The 21,730-nt window shown below is 39.4% G+C and overlaps 1 protein-coding gene across 9 annotated transcripts in view; it reads left to right on the top strand.

The window, feature by feature from the left end:
• The window catches only part of Pcsk5 (proprotein convertase subtilisin/kexin type 5), a 405,399-nt gene that overhangs the window by 199,573 nt on the left and 184,096 nt on the right, over positions 1–21,730 (top strand). For 8 of the 9 annotated variants that reach the window (XR_386446.4, NM_001190483.2, XM_017318080.1 and 5 more), the window contains one exon: positions 20,386–20,489. The exons of the other annotated variant lie outside the window; for it this stretch is intronic. Coding sequence is in view for 7 of the 8 variants with exons in the window: in NM_001190483.2 (NP_001177412.1) it covers positions 20,386–20,489 (104 nt within the window). In the remaining variant the exon portion in view is untranslated. The remainder of the gene's footprint in view (positions 1–20,385; positions 20,490–21,730) is intronic. 9 annotated transcript variants of the gene reach the window in all.

Raw genomic sequence — 21,730 nt, 5'->3', positions numbered from 1 at the left:
GCAGTTAGATTTAAACCTAGAGAATAAACAAGTGTGTGTGTCTGGTACATATTAAACTTTGGCTGCTCTAGTGCCTCATAAACACACATGTACAAATGCACACATTGCCAAAGGGCTTCATCCACTTGCTCCTTATTACTTGTCTGTTATTTCCTATTTCTACTGGTTTTTAGAATATGTCCTATTAGGTTTGCATGAAACACATACAGTCTGGAGAATATTCTAGGTTGTTTAGTACCAGCACAATCAGGATGGTACTGTTATTTTCATGAGTAATACTTTACTGTTGAAACTTAAACTCCTTTGGAATAAGAATTATACTGTATAATCTTTATTTATGTTTAGATAGCAATTATATTCAACACCAGAAAAAACCCTTAAGGCAGAATGGTATATCCAGAAAGAACTGAATAGGGAATAATTGAATTTTTTAAGTCACTAGCTATTAAAGCTAAAATCTCACTCGGGAAGCAAATATTTACTGGCAGATATACACGAATCATTCATGAAACTATATATATATATATATATATATATATATATATATATATATATATATATATATATATATATACATACATACACTCTTGGGAGAATGACTATGGGTAGGTGGCAAATAAAGATGGCTAGCGTGATGCTTCATGCTGGGACAGTGCTCTCTTTCATAATCTTTATGACATCTAAGCATGCCATCTTTAACAAGGTTGATTCTTAAACACAGATTAATTCATCTATGAAAACTATTTTTTCTTCTTTCTATAAGAGGACTGAGTCCTAAGTGAGCTGGCAGTTACTTGCTTGTATGAATGTAGCTTTCATGCTTCTGTCCCTTCTGTTATTGATAGTCAGTCCTTAGTGACTGGTCACTTTTTTGTTTATGTGAGTCCCTTGGGAGCTCCTAGGGGAAGTCCCTCCACCTTTGGTCCTGAGTGGGAGAGATCCTGTCAGACCCATGATGGCCCAAGTGAGAAGAGCAGCCACAAAGCCAAAGGATGATGTACACCATCTGCTATGGTTTTAAAATAAAGTTCTGAATAGTCTTTTCTCGAGAGATTAAATGATCTGCAGTTTTTGCAATTGGAAAAAGCCCGTCCGTGCGGGTTTTCTATTGCTCTGTCTTATCAACCACCATGTCTTTTGCCTTACCTTTCCCTACACGCTGTCCAATTGATAAGTACGAAAAATTAAGGGCAGCACCCTAATGTAGATTCACTTATTGTAAGATACCTGGAGCTGCTGAGAAGATTTCTGAAGTTTGTGACAAGCTAGGACTGAGTTAAAGCAACTCACTCAAAGCTTCAGATTCCAGGAACTGAACATAATCAGGGGAGACCCACACAAGAAGGATTCGATAGCCACAAGCATTTCTAAATATCAGGCTTAGCATCTGGGTAAAGATACCCTGTAACCAGCCTTATCTTTGCTTTTGTTGTTGTCTTAATTAAAAACACATCTTACTATTAACTGTTCTGTTGAGAAATTTCCCAAGAGCCACATTGAGCTCTATGAAATGTTCAATGGGTGGGGAACACAGATGTGTTTGATTATGGAGGTAGCATCGCAAAAGACATACCCACTCCTTTCTTTAAGCAGAGTTTCACTCCACTTACAATGTAGAAAATCCACGTGCATTGAGACATCCAGGCACAAGTGCCCAGATTCTGTGCAATCACAAGGACAAGGGACCGGACATCGCATCCATGCTCCCTGGTCTACACTCTTAAGAGTTTCATGTGTACTGTAATACTGCAGTTCAGACTTGGAATTCTGCTGAGGTTTCTGGCATGAGAAGGATGAGTGAATTAAAAGGCAATCAGGAAAGAGTTGACAAGGTTTGTGGGGTTAAGAACAGCAAAGCAGCACACATTTCAACTTGAGGCTGAGCGGACAGGGTAGGGATGTACTGTCCTTGATTATTCCCTATCGTGAAATAATTGTAACCAGACACACGGAGCAGTTACCACGGGCCTTCTGCCAGGACTGTGAATGAAAATAGCTTTGTTATGTCTACATACACGCAGACAATACACTCTGTCCTCTAGCACTCCTCAAGTTCAAATTATATAGAAGCCAATTTTCCCTAGACTCGCCTGACTTTGTACCTTAAGTAACAGTTTCAAACAGGATGACTTCCAAAGGTATCCATTATGCCTGGAAAAGCCCTGGTCAGCAGGCTCATTCACTTGAGTTGTCTTGAGGGCTAGCCAGTGTTTCCATCACCTTAGTTGTACTAACAGCACCATGTTGGAGACTTGAGCTGCTGCAAAGACAAACTGAAAACAGAAATTTCTAAGGGATTCTTACCTGATTCTTTGCTTGGCTGTATTTAGGTGTATTCTGATGCCAAGATATGCTTGCATACAGGAGCCTAGTATGGCTGCCCTCTGAGAGGCTCTGCCAGCACCTGATTAAGGCAGATGAAGTTACAGCCAACCATTAGACTGAGCCCAGTGATCCCAATAGAAGAGTTAGGGGAAGGGCTGAAGGAGCTGAAGGGGGTTGCAACCCCATAGGATAAACAACAGTATCAACTAACAGGACCCCTCAAAGCTCCCAGGGACTAAACCATGGACCAAAGAGTATACATGAGCCAGTCCACTATAGCAGAGGGCTGCCTCTTCTGGCATTAGTAAAAGGGTAGGCGCTTGATCCTATGGAGTCTTGATGCCCCCCAGAGAAGTGGGATGATAGTGGGTGGGTGGGGGAGCACCCTCTTAGAGCCAAAGTGGAAGGGGAGGGGAGGGATGTTTATGGAGGCAAGACTGGGAAGGGGGATAACATTTGAAATGTAATCAAATTAAATGATAAATAAATAAATAAATAAATAAATAAAGTGTCTTTCACTGAAAATATGCAATTCTTCCTATTACAGTATTCTCAAATAAGAATGGTCCTTATTGCTATAGCAATCTTCAAATCTATTTCTTGTACCACTGAATAAATCCTGTTTTTAAGCAACCAAACATCGGGAAAGTATCATGTTACATACATCTAATATGTGTGGGAAGAAACATATACTGTTTGGATATATATGTTTTAGATGGCTTCAAAGGAGTCTGGCCAAAGTATGGGTAACTGGCAAGGAGGGGTGGACAGAAGTAAGTAGATTTGATGTGTATTTTTGTAGGTACAAAATTACCAAACATTCAGGAAATGCGTGAGGTTATATATCCTGAGAAAAAGGAAGAAAAGCAAGCTAATGTCTAATTGCTTTTCTGAACTTAGCCTGGTGTCATTTTTAGAAATAAATACACTTGATACTTTCCCATGGGATTCTAGGAATTCTAAGAAACATAAAACCTGGTGAGACTAGATGTCCCTGGGCCTAGATGCCTTGCACTGAGAACTGTGGTAAATGTCTTGGGCAATTATTGACTGGGTTTTGTGTGCCAACTCCCACAGCAGTTATTCTAACCATTTTTTAATCCTCAGAAAATATCTACCACTGTGTTTATAAATGTTATAAATGACTGACAGTTTACTTTTTAAAGTGAACAACAGTGAATATGGATTTATTTGCATTATAAATTACATGCCTGCTCCTGCAATCTTTGCTGCGCAGGATACTAACAATAGATTAACATTTACAATAGTACTCAATAACTTTGCTTAGGAAACCTACTAATGTCTTCATGGGTTTATAGGCAATACATAAAAATTAGTATTTCAATTCAGTCTCATAGGAGATTTTGAATTTTACTAATTGCTAAGAATGTTTTGTTCTTAATAGTGCCTATGGTTAACCTCTAAGGACTAAAAATATAATTTCTCTTGGGTCCATTATTTACACCCTTGGTTTCTATTTACTCAATTTCAGCAAAGCCTATAAAGAGACATTCCTGTGAGGGCTCATCCACTAGCTTCATCCAGTATCTCTGAGGAATCTATCTTAAAACCCATTACCATTCAACTCTGTTTCTGCACCTTGTGATGTTGTATAGATTTTGTTAATTTAATTTTTAAGAATTTAATATATCGATGCTGTATTTACATCATGCCCTCCCCTCCTCCACATCCAACCCTCACTCAATCTTAAATTCATGACCTCTTCTTGTAAAATAAGGTGTGTGTGTATATGTGTGTGTGAGCATGCATAAGTATGTACGTATATATGTATGTATCTAACTTGCTGAGTCCACTTAGCATTGCTCATGGTACATGTTTAGGACTTACCCTTTGTGATTTCATACTCTTTTTTTTTTTTTTTTTTTTTTTTTTTTTGAGACAGGGTTTCTCTGTATAGCCCTGGCTGTCCGGGAACTCACTTTCTAGACCAGGCTGGCCTCGAACTCAGAAATCCGCCTGTCTCTGCCTCCCAAGTGCTGGGATTAAAGGTGTACGCCGTCGCCACCACCACCACCCGGCTAGTTTCATACTCTTATTGGCAGATCAGCCCTGGAAATGATGGCCCTCTCTCTAGTCATTTATTGCCTATATCTCTTCGTTAGGGATGAGACCTTATGAAATTTCTCCAATCTGTGTTGGCATGGCCACTGTTTGGTGGTGGTGGTTGTTGTTGCTGTTATTAGTGGTGGTGGCTTGGTTTTGGTTTGTTTGTTTTTTTATTTGTTTGTTTGTTTGTTTTTGAGACTGAGTTTCTCTGTGTAGTCCTGGCTCTACTGGAACTTGTTCTGTAGACCAGGCTGACCTTGAACACAGAGACTCACCTGCCTCTGGCATGTCAACTGGTCTTGTTGAGATTTCATGGGTACAGCCACCCTGTCATACCTAGAACACAATGTCGAGCAATAGGTAACCTGCTCCTCTTGCTCTTACAATCTGTTTGTCACCTCTTCTGCAATTTTCAGTAAGCCCTAGGTATATAGGTTGTGTGGCAGATCTGTCTATCACCTAGGGTTGAATTTTTACAGAATAAGAGGGGGTTTGTTTGTTGGTATGGAAATTTTTATATATTTTTTGCATTTATTTGTTGAGTGGTTGTTGTTTTTGTTGTCATTGTTAGGCAAATAGTTGTCAGTAGATACCAAGTCCAGACTTGCCTGTAATTCAGTTTGTAGCCAAGGCTAGTTTCAAGATCACTCTCCTCCTGCTGCAGTCCAAGATGGTGGGTGTGTATAATCGCACCCAGATCTAGGCTGACTTTTGAACCCGTATAGCTAGGCCTACCCTGGTTTGGGCCTATAAATTTTACTAGAACATTTGTTTGTTTCATATATTCTAAACAGAGTAATTGTCCATATGCCTAATAGGGATGAATTTTAGCAATCAGCTGATACTGTGTCTGTCTGTCTGTCTGTCTGTCTGTCTCTCTCTCTCTCTCTCTCTCTCTCTCTCTCTCTGTGTGTGTGGTGTATGTGTGTGTGGTGTGTGTGTGTGTGTTTGTGTGTGTGTGTGTGATATTCTTTTTCATAAAACATTAATTGTAGTACATTTTACATCAGTGTAAGAGGAGAAAGGACAACATAAATGAAACATTAAGAAGCATGTCAATCATATTGCCATCAACAAGCCAATTATGGCATTTGTCATTTTGAAATCCTCTTATAATGTGTCTACTATAGTATAAACTATGATACCTGAGGAGAGCCCAAAACACAGAAATGCACTGTGTGTGTAGCCCACAAAATAATTTCAATCATTTAATTTCAAGTGCTCCCCATATCACAATGATAAACCCCTAGAGGCATAAGAATCAATATGCTACATTAAACCAGTGACTAGCAACTTAGCAGGTAATGCTGCTTAAATGCAATAAGTAAGTGGATGGTAGGGAGGGAAAGAGAAAGGGAGGCAAGAAGTCTTCCTGCAGTTGTTTCAGTAGTGTTTGCAGGTATCAGTTTCAGAGTCTGCAGGAAGTAGACTACTGGTCAACAAGTTTCATTTTAAATATGAATGCTGACTATATAAAGAAATATTAGTTGAATTGTCCTTGCTACTATAACTTATTTATTTTGAAAGACATTTTCCCAAGTCAGAAATGGTAATGTATTTTACAAATCGTAGCCATGAACGTATATTATCACTGTTTTGATGTCATTGAGCGTGTGCCTGGCTCTGTGCTAAGGACTGGTATACTTCTGAACAAACATATGTCATCCATGCTGATAGTGTAGGGAGAACACATGTGTGTTTGGTTTTGAGCCTGGCTCCTGTACACTTATATTCCTATTAACAGATGGAAGATAATTAACCCAAGCCAAGTACATTGTAGTTCAGCATGGTTGTAGGTTAGAGGAAGAAAGGACCAATAATGATAAAGGATAAGAAAAGCCATTGAAGAAGCGATCACATCCATGCTATGGCAGTAGTCACAGAGTAATCCGATTTACTTTATTCTTAGACTTCTTCAGGTCTCCTGGACTGTTTGGTGGCCACGTTAGCTACATTTTACCTACTTCACCTGCTTGTAACTTGCCATCATGGCTAAGACTTGATGTAAAAAAAAAAAGCCAGACAGTCAAAGCCTGAAAAACAACCCATCTGTATGATGGAAAATGGGTTGATAACTGCTAGTATCACATCAAAGATTGAAATTGTACATCAGCTCATACAAATGTACCAAAAAGACTTTAGGTTTATGCCCGGTAGTCATTTGATATATCTAAAATACTCAGTGTATAACCAGAGGCGGAGGAAACAAGGGAAAAGACAGTAAATTCTGAAGCAAGGAGGTGTGGTCTCTTCACAGCACTGGGAGGCCTTCTTGCAGAAGCTCTGGGAAACCTTTACAAATGTCCTCAGAGAATGCGGCCCATGACAACTTAGCGGGGAGCATGCTTTGCTTGACTCTTACTCCCTGCTCTGCATTTAAGTGCCTTTGGAATGGACATTTAATGGCCTCACTCTCTATAGCAGATGTATTCAATTTTATAATTTTCATTGTGTTAAAACTCTCAATTACATGGGATCCCAAACCTGAAATATGAAATAATGGTTATCAGTTTGGCTGGGAATTGTATAACATTGGAAGATTGCCCAGAGAATTTCTGGCCTGTTGGGAAGCATTTTACTGCAGCACACTCCAGGAGAACAATAATGGAATGTGGGCTATTTAAGAACAAAGCTTCATTTTGAGAAAATCTTCTAAAATCAAATTGTCAATTGATGTGCCTTTGTTAGGCAAAATTTGAAGTGAACAAAAGATACATTGGGTTTAGCATTAGAAAATGGTGCATACATTGAGATGAAAAATATTGGGGCTTGGTTATGTTTGTATGTATGTGTGCAAGAAACTCTCATGTATGCATGAGTGTGTTGTTCTATGATTTTTCTAATTAAAATGTTCAATTAGCACATACAGAAGTAGGTTTCATTCTGGCATTTTCATCCACTTGTTGACTAACCACTACTCATGCTTCTTTTCCTCCATCCTCATAAATGTCATTGCCCCCCACCCAGCCTATCATATGGTTTTCCCACCCATGGCCTCCTTCCTCGTCATATGTGTCCTCTTGTCACCAGTCCCTTCCTCAACACCTTTTCTTCCTCACTCATGGTCTTCTTTCTAGTTTCATAATCTATATCCCCCTTCCCCCCACTTAACATATATGCATATAAGCATGCTAAGCCTGGATCTCATATGCTAGAGCAGATAGGATTTTTGTCTTTCTGGTCAGCCTCACATAATGGAATGCTTTCCAGCTTCATTGATTTTCCTGCAAAATTCATATCATTTTTCTTCACAACTGAACCAAACTCCATTATGTATATGTGCCACATTTTACTAACATTCACCTGTAGATGAACACTGAGACTAGTTCTAATTTTTTAGTATGAATTATGTAGCAATAAACATGGCTGTTCATGTGTCTCCATGGCAGGATGCTATCCTTTTGGTATATGTCCAAGAAGAGCTGTTTAGAATCTTTTCTTTTTAATTACTCAAGAAACATCCTTAATATTTTCCATATACACTCTACTAACTTATACTCCCACCAGCAGTGAATAAGTGTCCCTCTTTCGCCACTTTCTTTGTTGGATTTCTTGGTGTTACCCACTGTGACTAGGAGGAGATTAAACCTCAAACCTATCTGTAGATTAGATTCCTCTGATGGCTAAGGAGGTAGAATACTTCTTAGAGTTTTTCTGTTGAGAGTCATCTGTTTGTTTCACTGATGCACGTTTTTATTGGCAGAGTGTTTGGTCTTTAAGTTCTGTGGAGGTTTATGTATGTATTCTAGATATTAATCCTCAGCCTGATATATAACAGACAAAGACGTTTTCCCATTCTATAGATGTACTGTTGGCTCTGCAGTGTGTGCTTCTGTGCAGTGTGCTGCACAGAAGCCTTGTAATTTTATGCACATCTGCTTCTTAGTTCTTGGTGCTGTTTCCTGTGCTATTAGAGTCCCATTCATAAAGTTCTTACCTTAACCTCCATCCTTAAGTGTGTCCATGTGTTTACCTTTCAGTATTTCAGGCTTCAAATGAAAGTCTTTAAGCTATATTAGATTTTTGTTTTGAATGAGAGATAGGGATCTCTTTTCATTTTTCTCAGAATGGATATAGACTTTTTTCCTGCACCACTAGTTGAATAGGTTGTCTTTTTTTTTTCCAGTGTATGTTTTTGATACCTTTGCAAAACTTAAATGCCCATAACTGTATGGGTTTAATTCTGAGACTGGTATTCTATTATGCACGTATACATATCTGTCTTTATACCAGTACCAAGCTGTGAGAGTCTGTTCTTTTCTTTTAATCATGGTGGGACTTGTAATCATCGAACTCATTCTTCCAGTTTGCCGTCGTTATATGGGAAGCAAACTAATGTTTCTCCAACACTCACAGATGCCTGCAAGAACACTTCATGACCGCCAGTCTTATGATCAATAAAACACTTTAAAAACCAAGACTGAGCTAACGAGTTGGCTCAGTGGGTAGGAGCACTGACTGCTCTTCTAAGGTCCTGAGTTCAAATTCCAGCAACCACGTGATGGCTCAGAACCTGCATAGTGAGATCTGATGCCCTCTTCTGGCACATCTGAAGACAGCTACAGTGTGCTTGTGTATAATAATAAATAAATCTTCAAGCCTGAGCAAGCAGGGCCGACTGGAGCGAAAAGAGGTCCTAGAATTTGGTTCCCGACAGCCACATGAGGGCTCACAACCATCTGTGCAGCTACAGTGTACTCATATACATTAAAACAAAAAACAAAAAACAAACAAGCCAAAAAACCCCAATACTATTGTCACCTGAATACTAGCATATCCTTTAAAACAGATGTGTCATATTACCATGTATGTAAATACTTACATACATGTACTTATGTGTGCATCTTTCCTGTGCAATCTATTTCAAATATTCTTAACATTCATTTTATTATAAAAAATATTGTATACTTTATTATCTTCTAGGTGCTCACATATTGCTTTCCCTTCAGATCTTAGTCACTTCTTAACCCTCCTTTTCCTGATACTTACATTTTAAATCAAACTTTTAAATAAAATAATGCATTATCAATTAAAGACATCATGCATCTTACTGTATCAGTTTCCACCTTATTTTTCGAGCCTCCCTCTCCCTCCCCCTTCCCCTCCCCCTCCCCCTCCCCCTCCCCCTCTCTCTCTTTTTCTCTCCTCTCTGATCCTGGAGCTCACCCATTGGTTAGATTGGCTCACCAATGAGTCTTCAGGGCCCTCCTGTCTCTACCTCGCAATACTGGAATCATAAGCTCCCACTGCCATGTCCAGCTTTCATGTGCAGGTACTGGGATCTGAACTCAGGTCCTCATGCTTGTTCGGCAGGCACATTGTTCACTGAGCCATTGCTAGACACTAGGTCTTGCTTTCATTGACACCAGTTCTCTCATTCATGAAAAGTTCTTAGAATTACCTGAGTCATTTATATCGGCATAGCAAAGCTCTGGAATTAACTTTAGCTCTGTATTTTGGGGAGTAGAATTCGTTTTTGAACTAGCAAATATTTGCTTGCTTGCTGCTATAATTTATATCTTTAATTGATCTCCATCAGCTACCTCGTGTCCCTTTAAGTCATATGTTATATCTGAATGCTTTATTTTGGTTTTATCTGACGATACCGTTACTTGTCCCTCTTCATTTCTGATGAATTTTTCATGTCTGTTCTTATTGGAAAGTGTTATGCACAAGTCATTGCTGGTTCATGTTTTGGAGCCAGATTGATTTTAGTTCCAATTTGCCTGAACAGCCATGAATAAATGGAACATATCCTTTTCTTGAGTTCCAGTTTCTTCATGGAAAATTTGTGGCACTTGTCACTAGTATTGAGTGAATTTACATATATGGAAAGTTTGAAAGAAAATGGAAGCTGATATCATCATAATATCATGCCAGCCAATCATGCTGTGTGAAATGTTGGGTAACTATAGTCATTCCTGTGGATGCTGATTTTTTGCCTGGGTTATTTTTAACCTTTTTCACTTTCAGTTGACATTTCTTCATCATGCCTACAAAACAGTTTTTGGGAAGGAAATGTAGGTGTTTTCTCAGTGTTTGTTGATATTTAGATATAGTTGCTCATGCACACTGGCTTTGTTAGTATTGTTTCTTGGAGTAATGGATTTTTTTCATCTCTTCTTCCATTGATGTAATGCTTATTTCTAAAGTCTGCTCTCAGCCTCCTTTTAGCATCTTTTACTTATGTCTTTTTCTAAGTGGGATTTATAGTATATACTTTATGTTACTCTCATCATTTCCTCCCTCCCTCTCACTGCCTGTGGGGTATATATGTACACTCTTGTGCGTGCATGCGTGTGTGTGTGTGTGTGTGTGTGTGTGTGTGTGTGTGTCACTAAGCCATCCCTCAACCTCCTCAATGCTATCTATATAAACAATCTTCTTTCTTCTGAAATACATAGATAAAACTCTCTGGATTCTACTGGGGTTCCTCACCCACTTCATTTTCTCAAGCTCCTATAAAACCATCTCAATGCACAAATGCCTATAATATTTAACAGCTTGCTATGAAATATTGCTTTTAGACAGCACCAGCATTTCTTGTAGATTCAACCTGTGTATCCTTTTCCGTGCCAGCTTTTCCCCCTAAGTTGTAATGTTACATGTAGATAATGTTATCTGTCAGTCAGTTCCTGAAGAGAGTATGCCTCCTCTTGAACTTGGAGGCGTCATATTTGAGGAAGCTTATAAAATAATAATTTAAAAATGAATGTATTTTATGGTAGGGATTTCTTGACATACATTTATTGTTCCCATCTACTTATCCTCCCATCTTGAATACTATAATCTGCATTTCTATAACAGGCCATTTTATCTCATTTATTTTCTTTCCAAGAAATCTACTGAAGTACTTATTGAGTCTTATTCCTCTACACCAATTTACTTTTAAGTCATCCTTAAGTATTCTCTAATAAGAACTTTGCAGTTGAGAGGTTTTAGTTTTGACATATTTCTTCATCGGGCAAAGAAGCTTTGAAGTGTTAGTGTATTTTATTTCTGTCCTCACAGTATATGTGCATAGACTGGATAATGCAGGTCCTCAGCGTGTATGTGTGTAGACATACATATAGGTTAGGGTGGGTACTCAGGGTATATGTGTATAGGTTAAGGCGGGTCCTCAACACTGCATGAATGTGTCATCTGCTATCACTTCTGAGGAATGAGCCTAAACTGAAACTCTTGACTTCATTTACTTTCAGTAGAAAAGAAAAAAAAAATGATTCTTTATTCTCTCCTAAAACTAATTTTTCACGGACACCTTAAGCCAGATCATGCTTTGTTTAGGCTTAGTTTTTTTTTTAATTCTTTAATAAAAGCTTTAAGAATTTTCTCTTTATATTTATCATGAAGTATATATATTTTTACAACCAATCGAGATGGTTTGACTCTTTAATACTTGTGAACTTACTGAGCCATTTCAGCCCTCCTTGGCTTTTCACAGTCACATTTGACTTTGGTAACCTCTATGTTGGAGCATGGACGTCTGGGCTCTGGAGGACATTGCCTGGCTTCAAATCCCTGCTTTGATTATCTTACTAGCTGTTCGGCTTTGAAAGGTGTGAAGCTTTCTAAAGCTGGGCTTCCATATCTGTAAAAGGGAAACAGCAGTGTTTTCTGTACCTGTCCTGGTGGGTGGGGTGGGTGAGTTATTTTGCATGCATTGAGTGAATAGCATACTTAAAGCCTCCAGCACAGCACCAGAGGGAGGCAGAAGCAGAGTCATCAGAGGAAAGCAGAAAGTCGAGCAGCTTTCTGAACTTGGGTTTCTCTTTTCTCTCCTCCAAAGCTACTTTCCCATTTTCCTTTTCCTTTCTTTCCTAAGAAAGCACTCTGGAAATTCTCATGTTTGAATTCCTCTTAGTTTCCCACAAAAATCAATCTGTCGTCTCCCATCACGGTACAATAACCCCAACCCAAATTCTTCTCTTCCTGATGCCACTGCACATCTTCCTGCTACGGCGCTGTCTCTCGGCTCACTTTGGTTTTCAATGGGTTCTTTTTCATCGGAAAGACATGAGTCAGGAGGACTGCAGTGAGTAGGAAGCCAGCTGAGCTACAGAGCAAGATTTCTCAGAAAGGAAACGATGTAGAGATGCCCATACAAGTCCCCATTTCGGGTGTCAGTTCAGAAACTCTAAGTCACCAAGACCAACACACATGGCACGTTCTTACTCTTCCTTAATGATGCTGCAGCATGAGCTGAAATTTCAGCATCCTAAGGCATACCATGCTTGAAGTCAATGCACAAGATGCAAAGGCAAGACATTATCTTTCCTGTCACTTGAGCATAAGCATCTCTATAACACCACCAGATATCTGGGGAGGAACTTTCAATAGTCTTTATTAATTTCTTCCTGAGTATATGTGGGTAATATGTAAATTTTTAAATGATGGGTTTCTATTGATTTACAATAATGAGAAAAACTGCCAGAAATTGATGTAAGTCAGGAGTTTCTGAAATGTGTAATAATATTTACTCCAAATTCTAGAATCTAAAATGCTTAGTGATTTCCAATGAACTTTAAAATTCAAGTTGAATATTGAGAAGTTTTGTCTAAAATATGCTTCTGGAATGAACATATAGAAAGGCATTTTATTCTTATTTTTATATTCATTTATTGTGGGGGTATGGAAGCGTGCTACAGTGTATGAATGCATATATGTGTGTGTACATGAGAGCATGTATATGTGCATGTGTGCACTCACGTGTGCAGATTAAAGACTAACCTTTAGAATTTATTTCTCTCCTTTCACCACGTGGATACCAGGAGTCAAACTCAAAATTTTAGTCTTGGTGGCAAGCTACTGTATCCTCTGAGTCATACCATTAACCTAAAAGAACATTATTATAATCGTTTATGTGTGACAGAAAACAATGGGAGGAAATTTGTAAAGTAACTGAGACTATCAGCAGTGTAGAGTGGCGTGTAACTTAGAGGCAGAGCCCTGGCCTGGCATGCACAGGGCCCTTCGTTCCACCCTGGTACTGCCAGTGATCAGAAAGATTCACACAGCTAAGTTACAAGCACTGCAAATCTCTGAACTCTGTAGAAAATACTGAGAGCCTTTCAACCGGACAGTCCACTTCATGAACAGGTGTGCCTGCAGCTCCATTCTATTATGCAATACTACAAAGCACTCTGATAGCAAACCAAAGAGCATCCCACCATGTTCTCATCAGTGGCCAGGCAGCAAGGCTGCAGACCTCCCGCTTACAAAGGCAGCACGCAAAGTGGCACTGTGTATTACATACCTCAGCCTAGGCTAGGTGATAGCTAACTACACCATCATTTTAAAAAGATTGTTAAAAGAGACCTTTGCAGCATGTTTTAGGAGCACTACAATTTACTAAGAATATACCATCTGCTAACATGTTTGACTGTGTATTAGAGAACGGTAAACATAAGAAAATAGCCTGCCTGTGATGAACGTTTTGGACCAGTTTTAGAAAGCATTGTTTGATTACTTGAGCTTTGTCAGGCGCATGTGCAATTTCACCTTCTGAGTTTTCCTAATAGAGTAGGTCGATAACCTCCAAAAGTTGCCCTGACTCTTGCCTTGAGAAACTTGTTTACCTGGTACTTTATTATATTCATTACCTCCAAGTGTTGCAGCTGCATTGCTGAATAAATGGTTCTGTCTCCACGTCACTGCAAAGGAAACAGTCCTGGAAAGGCGACTCTCCCGTGTTTACACAGAAAGTACAGATCATCTTGACTTGACATAATTTTTACCATTCTCGTTTACCTGATGACTATGTTTATTAGTTTTAGAACAAAACTGGATAAATAATGACAAGGATAGAGCTATGGGTGTCTTCTGCAGGCCTGGTCAATTAGAATAAAACTGTGTTTTTAATTCATGCCATGCCTTGAAACAGAAGGTGAGCAAGAGCTTTGCACAGACTCACAGGGGTCAGTCATCTTAGTGAAGTGTGCTTAGAATGTCATCTACTGCCTACCTGCAAAGATTTTAAAGCTTTGTGGCAAAAGATGACAGACAGTTCCAGATTTGGGATTGTGGACTGAGCAGAGATGTCCATGTACATTCAGGGTACTCTTGTAAGGATGTATAGGTGCCAGTGGAAAACTCGTCATGACATCTCATCTGTGAATACTGTTTCCAGTTACTGTACCTCACCATCTCCACTTTAATAGCTATCATCATTCAGCAAAGGGAAAAAATTATTCAGCACATACATCAGTGAAGGCGTGGCCATGGAGCATGCCCAATATACCTCGTGTATAATGGGGTATGCTATCTTTAGAGTGTTATAACAGATACACTAAGTGGCGAAGTAGAATTTTTAAGGGCAAAGGCCATCTCAGATTCCCTAAGAAAAGTTCGAATCACTTGACACTGACTAGCTTCATGCATAAGTTTTGAGACCAGGTTTTTGTTTTTTTGTTTTGTTTTTTTTTCATTAGTCTGAATTTACACAAAAGAGAAAAACAAAAACTGGACCTGTAATTGTGAGCTAGTGTGTCCTTTGGTTTTTTTCTAGTCCCGTTAAGGTGTGAATGGATCACGCATGGCTCAACAGGGGGTTCTGATACAAGCCATAGTTCTAAATGTTGACATATGAGAAATCATGCTTTCCTACACAACTTGATTTTAGGGCTAAAACTTTTTAAGTGTGTGTGTGTGTGTGTGTGTGTGTGTGTGTGTGTGTGTGTGTGTGTGAGAGAGAGAGAGAGAGAGAGAGAGAGAGAGAGAGAGAGAGAGAGAGAGAGGGAATCTTTGTCTAGCCTGAAGCTTCTCAAGTAGGCTAGGCCGGCTCATTGGAGAGCCCCGAGAATCCTCCTGTTTCTCCACCTCACCAGTGCTGGGGTTACAGGTGCACACCACTGTGCTCTGCTTATAGAGCTAGAACTTCTGAACTAAAGCTGAACCCAAGACAGAAGCACTGCACCAGGAGGGGGGGGGGTGCTGGCCCCCTTTCTCAGTCATGATGGGAAAGGCGCTTCCCTTCCCTGAGTCACCTAGGCTCGGTTATCACTGGTGTGCACTGACTGCTATTACCCTTTGAATACATGCTTCCTCCTCATCTTCTTTAATCTACTCCTAGTAAACCCATTCTCACAGTTACTAATTTCTCTAGCATAGGCTCAATGACATTCATTTTCTGGCTATTTGTTTCTAGTTCTGTTTTAAGTAACACTAATGAAAGGAACCAGGGTGTGCTTGGGTTGGTTTTATTTCATTGCTGAAATACTTGGGTGATGGCTGACTGTCCATGCAGTTGTCGACTGATCTGGGTGATACCTGGTCATTTCATTAGACAGAATCACTTCCATTCAAGACAGATGATCCACGTAGGAAGCCACTTTCATTCTGTGGTTTCATTCTCTCCTCTTGTTGATAAATTTCTTCTAAGGAGATAAGTGTCTTATCCCTTACCTATAAACTTAGGAGGAGGATGGTGGTGAAGATGGTGGTGGTAGTAATGATGATGGTGTGGTGATATTGGTGGTGGTGATGATGGTGGTGGTGGTGATGATGGTGGTAGTGATGATGACGATGATGATGACGATGATGGGTGGTGATTGTGGTTGCGGTAAATCTTTTGTAGGGAATGAGAGGCTCTTTTTTCTCTTGAAAAAGTTTAGGTGAGTCAGTTGCCCAGGATTCAGTTTGGACCTTGTTTGTAAGGATCATTAAATGCAAGCTTTTTTTTTTTTTCAACACTCACACATCTGATAATTATTTTCAAAACTTCTTGGTGAGTGACTTTTTTTCTTTTTTAATATAAGTGCTAGTAGTTACACTTAAAAGCTTAATGAGAAGCACTACACAAAACTAACTCTCTTGGGACATGTCCTGCTTAATCTAAATCTAAACCTTGTAGTGCGTTCATTAAAAAAAAAAAACAACAACAACAACTTTGAACTGCTGAGAACAAGAACATTGTGCAACCCCATGGAAACCAAAGAGTCATTGTCCTGTATTAACAGCTATAAACTAGTGGTGTTTGGGGACAGATTTGAGCTCATCAACTGGGGAACTTAACTAACTGGGCTGTAAAGCACATCAAAGTGAGACCCTACCAAGGGAGATGACCAATTCACAACATGAATGTTATAAAATTACATAATAATGTTATGATCTCACAAAAATGTGAAATACATTTAAAAGACTTGGCTTTCTGGTGTATGTTTCTCTTGATCTTTGATTAAAAGATATGAAAAAGTTAGACCTTCTACAAGCAAGATTAAGACTAAGAATATCTTTAATATGATAGTAGACAAAAGTGAAGCAATGGAGTACCCAAGGGCCACCGGACCAGAAGGCCGCATCCAGAGATATTTGTTTGGCTTCTTGACTCAGAAAGTCTAAGAACAACCACAGAAGCCAGAATAGATCTTTGCTCAGAGCAGCCTGTGGGCCTGTTCTGGAAGCAGCTGTATCTGCTGACTAGCAGTATGAGTGCTTACAGGCAAAACTCTGCAGCTGTGGATTCAGGCTCTGCCTATGGCCCCTCCATGGACTTGCATGACTGTACAACTTAGATTCCCAGCTTTGTATCTGGGAAGAAAATGCTAAAGTGATCAGTCCCTACATCTTGAATCTTACTATTACACAACAATATTGTGTAGGTAACACACAATGCCTGGTCTTAGCCAGTACACTCTAAGTGTTTGTATCTTATTACAAAGCCAAGCAAAAATGAAAAAACGTTTGCAGTGTGAAACAAAGCTTTTCCAGAACTGCCCAGATGGTGAAGTTCATTTCCATGAGTCCTAAGATCACAGGTGGCTACCTTTTGATGGGTACTGTTGAGACATAACTGATGGCAATCACAGGAAGAAGTCCCTGAGGCTGCTAGAGGCAACCAGCAAGCTCAACATGAGCCATCTTCCCTTCCTAGGTTGGCTAGCCATTTGCCTTCCCTGTTGTAGCTTTTTTTCCAGTTGCTTTTGAGAAAGAGCAGGCTTGGGTTTCGAGGGCAGGGAAATCTAGGCCAAATGTATTTATGGAAGTATGTGATTTTTTTTTTAAGGGATCCTATGTTATTGTTGTGCCTACGGCTTTCCCCAGAAAGGGTGTTCACTCATTCCTCTGTGCTTTTGCTCTCAGTCTGGTTACCAGAATGTTCTCTTACCAATGTTCTCTTGGTAGTCTGGCTCAATCCTTACCTCTCTATCATCCCTGTAGGAATAAGTAAAAATATGAAATACAATGGAAATCAAACACTGGCATGATCAAGAGTCCTTCAGAGTGCTTCCGTGACTAAAGCCCACCACCATCTACTACAGCTAAGCTCTCACTGTTTCCTGAGCTCATTAGTTGTCTTAACCATAGACAGAAATTCTACTCTTTTCTCAACCCACTGATGTTTTTTCCCTGCATTTTCTTACTTGTATATTTTGGTGAAATTCAGGCAGCTCAATTCATTATCAGGTGTCAAAGTAGAATTCTCTGACCAGCTTGTTCTTTCCAATTTCCTGATACTGAGTTTTCTAATTACAACTATTCTAGAAACTAAATTTTGTAACTCGGTGTGTGAACGGGTAACCCAAGCAATGTCTTCAGGCTGAGTTGAATGTGGGAGGATTCCTCCATCTGCCAGAGCACAGCTGTCTCAGGTACAAGATAAATGTCCCATTGGGTGACTTTTCCATTTTAGCATTGAGGTGAACTAAAGGAAAAATGAGTGACTCCTAATGTTCAAAACCCAATGCTGAATTTTTCTGAGTCTTACAGATATCATAGAAAACTCACTTCAATTCTGTTATCCTAAAGGCTACTATTTAAAATACAGATGTTCTAGCTATGTGTTAGTGTTATCTCTAAATTGCTAGGTTGGTTTAGATAGATACAGCCATCAAACCCATGGGTACTTTTTGTTGTTCTGATGTTGCACATGAAAAAAAAACTGTATGTTCATTTGGAAACATTGTGGAAAACCATAAATGAGCAATGGGAATGTCTACCCAAACTGGGCATTTTTGTTGAGACCTTTGCCCTCCTGCTAAACAGACACACAAAGAAGGGAATGCACTGTGGGCATCCTGTCTCAGTCAGAGCAGAGCATCTATGTTGAGACCAGCATCCAGATAAGTTTCTGCATGTTACTCAGAGCAGGGCACTGAGTCTTCTGAGTTATCATGTGAATTCAGGGCAAGTCTGCAAAGGACCAAATCAAGCTGGATGCCTTAGAAGCAGTTTCCCTTCCTCCTAGTCCCCACTGCACACCTCTGTCTCTTTCTTGAGTCTCTTGTCTTTTCTTGCCTGCTGCTAGAACTTCTCTCTAAAATGGTTCTCAACACCGGTTGTATTCAAACAGAATGAAAATACCGTTTCCATTACTCTCCAAAGTCCACTTAGCATGACTCTAATTGTTTAAACATAAGTCCTTTCACTAATGTAAGCTTTAAAAAGTCATTGTGCTCTCAGCTTCCGAAGACATTAGCAGGGCTAACTCTGGTTTCCTTCTGAGAGGTGAAGAAAACTCAGTCATTCTTTTCTTTCCCCCAACTTCTTGATATTCAAACTACCAAGTAAGAGCATCAGGTTACCTGAACAAAAAGACAAACTAGCTCTTGAGTAATTAGTATTACTTTAACCAGTTATCAGGTTCTATGTTCTAACTAGGTGAGGAAAGGAATTCTTTGTAGAGATTAATTTCACATAGAAAAGGGAAGAGCTGCAGTCTGGTGATAGAGCTACTAATTTCTAGGAGAGCACTGACATATGGTAGCCATGATGGGACAAAAATTGGCTTGAATCCAAGCAATGAATGCATAGGCTTCACCATTAAGTATTAGCCACAGTTGGTAAGAGCTCTCTCAGCAGTGAAATGGGAGAGTACAAGGTGGGTGTCCAGTAACTTGCTCAGAAGTCAAAGTGAGTGTTCTCTGGGTTGTTGAATCCTTCCAACACTGGGTGAAGGATGAGGAAAATGGCTACATAGGCCATGTGATAATTATTACCATAACATTTAAGTAAAGGATAACAGCGGTGGCAATGCTGAACTATCGGTAAAGGTGCTGACTTCTAAGTCTGATGACCTGAATTTGAAAACAGAACCCACAGTATAGAAAGAGAACTCATTCGTGAAAGTTGTCCTACAAATGCAGGCACCGTGTAGTACATAAGATCACAGAGAGAAATAATTAAGTAAGTGAGAAAATACTAGGATTTTTTTTTTTAGATGGGCACATCTCAGACTACCAGACTGAAGAATGCACAAGAACGGTGTGTTCCCACCGTGTCTAGTGCCTATTGCGCACTTGTGTTCTCTGAAAGAGACCCAGACAGTCTAACCTGACTTGGATGTGTTTTTCTTAGATTTTCACTTCGTAAACAAGTGTGGCCTCTTCAGTCATTACCTTCTGTTCCTCTGTGCTTTCAGAACTAGTGAGCCAATTGTTTAATGTATCGCCTACACATTACAAAGCGTGAATGTTCTCCTAGCCTCTGCACCTTAGAGCCTAACTTTTGGATCAAGCCACATTCTCTTCCTAAAAGAACTCTGGAAGTGTGGGCTTAATTTCAGCCAAGATTTTTTTTCTGTGTCCTACCCATGTATTTGTACAGCAGGTTAAATGTTGATCTTTGGTAAACTGCAAATTGATTGCCTAGTTGTAAGATTAAAGGCAGAATGCCCTAGAGGGTTCTGCTTTGACTTAGCTGTGTCTGAAGATGCAAACTCTCACTCAGGGGACAGTAGCTCTGAGGTGAGCAGTTATTTCATCAAGCGAATGAGAAACCTTTGCCCCCTCTTATCACTAAGCAACAGTGACACACCAGCACTGAGCATAGGGTCTCTTCTTATGGTTACATCTTCTGCCTCCCGCAGACTGACGTCATGTCCCCACACTGAGAGCAGGAGTGGCCTTTGGCATTTGATTGATCCCAAACCCAAGTTTCTGTCCCATTTTTAGTTCCTTGCCATTTTGATTTTGCTTTTTGAATTTGCTTGTGACTCTCTGCTTCCCCCATCTTTTTTTTTTTTGGTACAATGATTCTTACCTTGTCTTTCCCCAGTCCGTTTCTGACCTGGAGAGACGTGCAGCATGTTATTGTCAGGACTTCCCGTGCGGGACATTTGAACGCTAATGACTGGAAAACCAATGCTGCTGGTTTTAAGGGTGAGAACTTCTTTCCTATTCTGTCACAGGCAAAACATTTTTATTTTTCCCCCAATTTTAAATGGAGAGCAGGAAACTGAACCCTTCAAACAAAGCAAAATGAAATTTTGTGCTCATACAAGAAGAGTTCTTTGGTCTTTCCATACAGAAAAGGCAAATTGATTTTTTTTAATTAAAAGTATACATAAATGGCAAATTTCCTATCCTTCTAACATCATAGGTCAAGTGTTTACAAATTCTTCCAACTCCTAAGCACAACTGGCCTATGAGAACCCTAACTGCTTTGGTATTCACTGTCATTGATTCTCTGAGTAGTATTTTTATAACTCTGTGTTTTTAAGTTCTTCACCTTTTTTTCCTCTGTATAATAGCTGACATACATTTCTCACTGTGATCTAGTAATTAGTCATGCATTTTGTAACACTATTTTCAATAGTTTTAAAACTCTCAAAACAGAAAAGCAGGCCTATGTCTATGAGTAAACCAACAGCTAAAGCCTCCTACCGAGCAGCCCCTAGTAGCTGTGCATGACATAGAACAATCATGGGATGCTCTTCCCACAGCTGAAGCAAGTAGTATGTCTCTTTAGTGCTCTTAACAGTAGCCATAATCATCTTTGTCATGGATAATATAGATCATAACAAATAGGAAGTTATTATGTAAGGCATTTCTAAAGATTAATGTGTTTACTCAAGTTGCAAATAACCTAAATTTTAATCTATGAAGTTATAACAAAAATTACTTCATATCACAGCTACAGTCTCAAACTTTTTCCCAAATAATTTGAGATCCTAACATATCCCCCTCTAGGGGAAACAGTGTTCACTCATGTAAGGAATATGTAATCAGTGGTGATTCTGGCACTCAGACCACTGGAAACATGACGAATAATCCTGAGGAAGCCATTCATTTTAAGATCCCTAATTGCTCCAGATTTAAATATTATGGAATCTGAATACCATCTACATGATATCATACTTAGAAGCTTAATATATCCATAGGGAACTATGTCCAGTATATGCAAATACTTAGGCCAAAATGTATATCCTTTAAAAATTCTTTTAGGATAGCTCATGATAATTTCACCCTTAATCATGATCTATGAACCTGTCAAGGATGCACACATATAACCAGTTATTGGATGTTTTTACATGATCCATTCCATGCCTTCTGCTCTTGAAGAGTGATCCTTTTCTTGGCTGCAAACTACCCAGAGTCATATATTGGTATGCTGTTTCCCC

The sequence above is a fragment of the Mus musculus genome, chromosome 19 (genome assembly GCF_000001635.26).
Source record: "Mus musculus strain C57BL/6J chromosome 19, GRCm38.p6 C57BL/6J".
Lineage (NCBI taxonomy): Eukaryota > Metazoa > Chordata > Mammalia > Rodentia > Muridae > Mus > Mus musculus.
The sequence above is the reverse complement of the archived record's forward strand: the minus strand, read 5'-3'. Positions and strand labels throughout refer to the sequence as shown.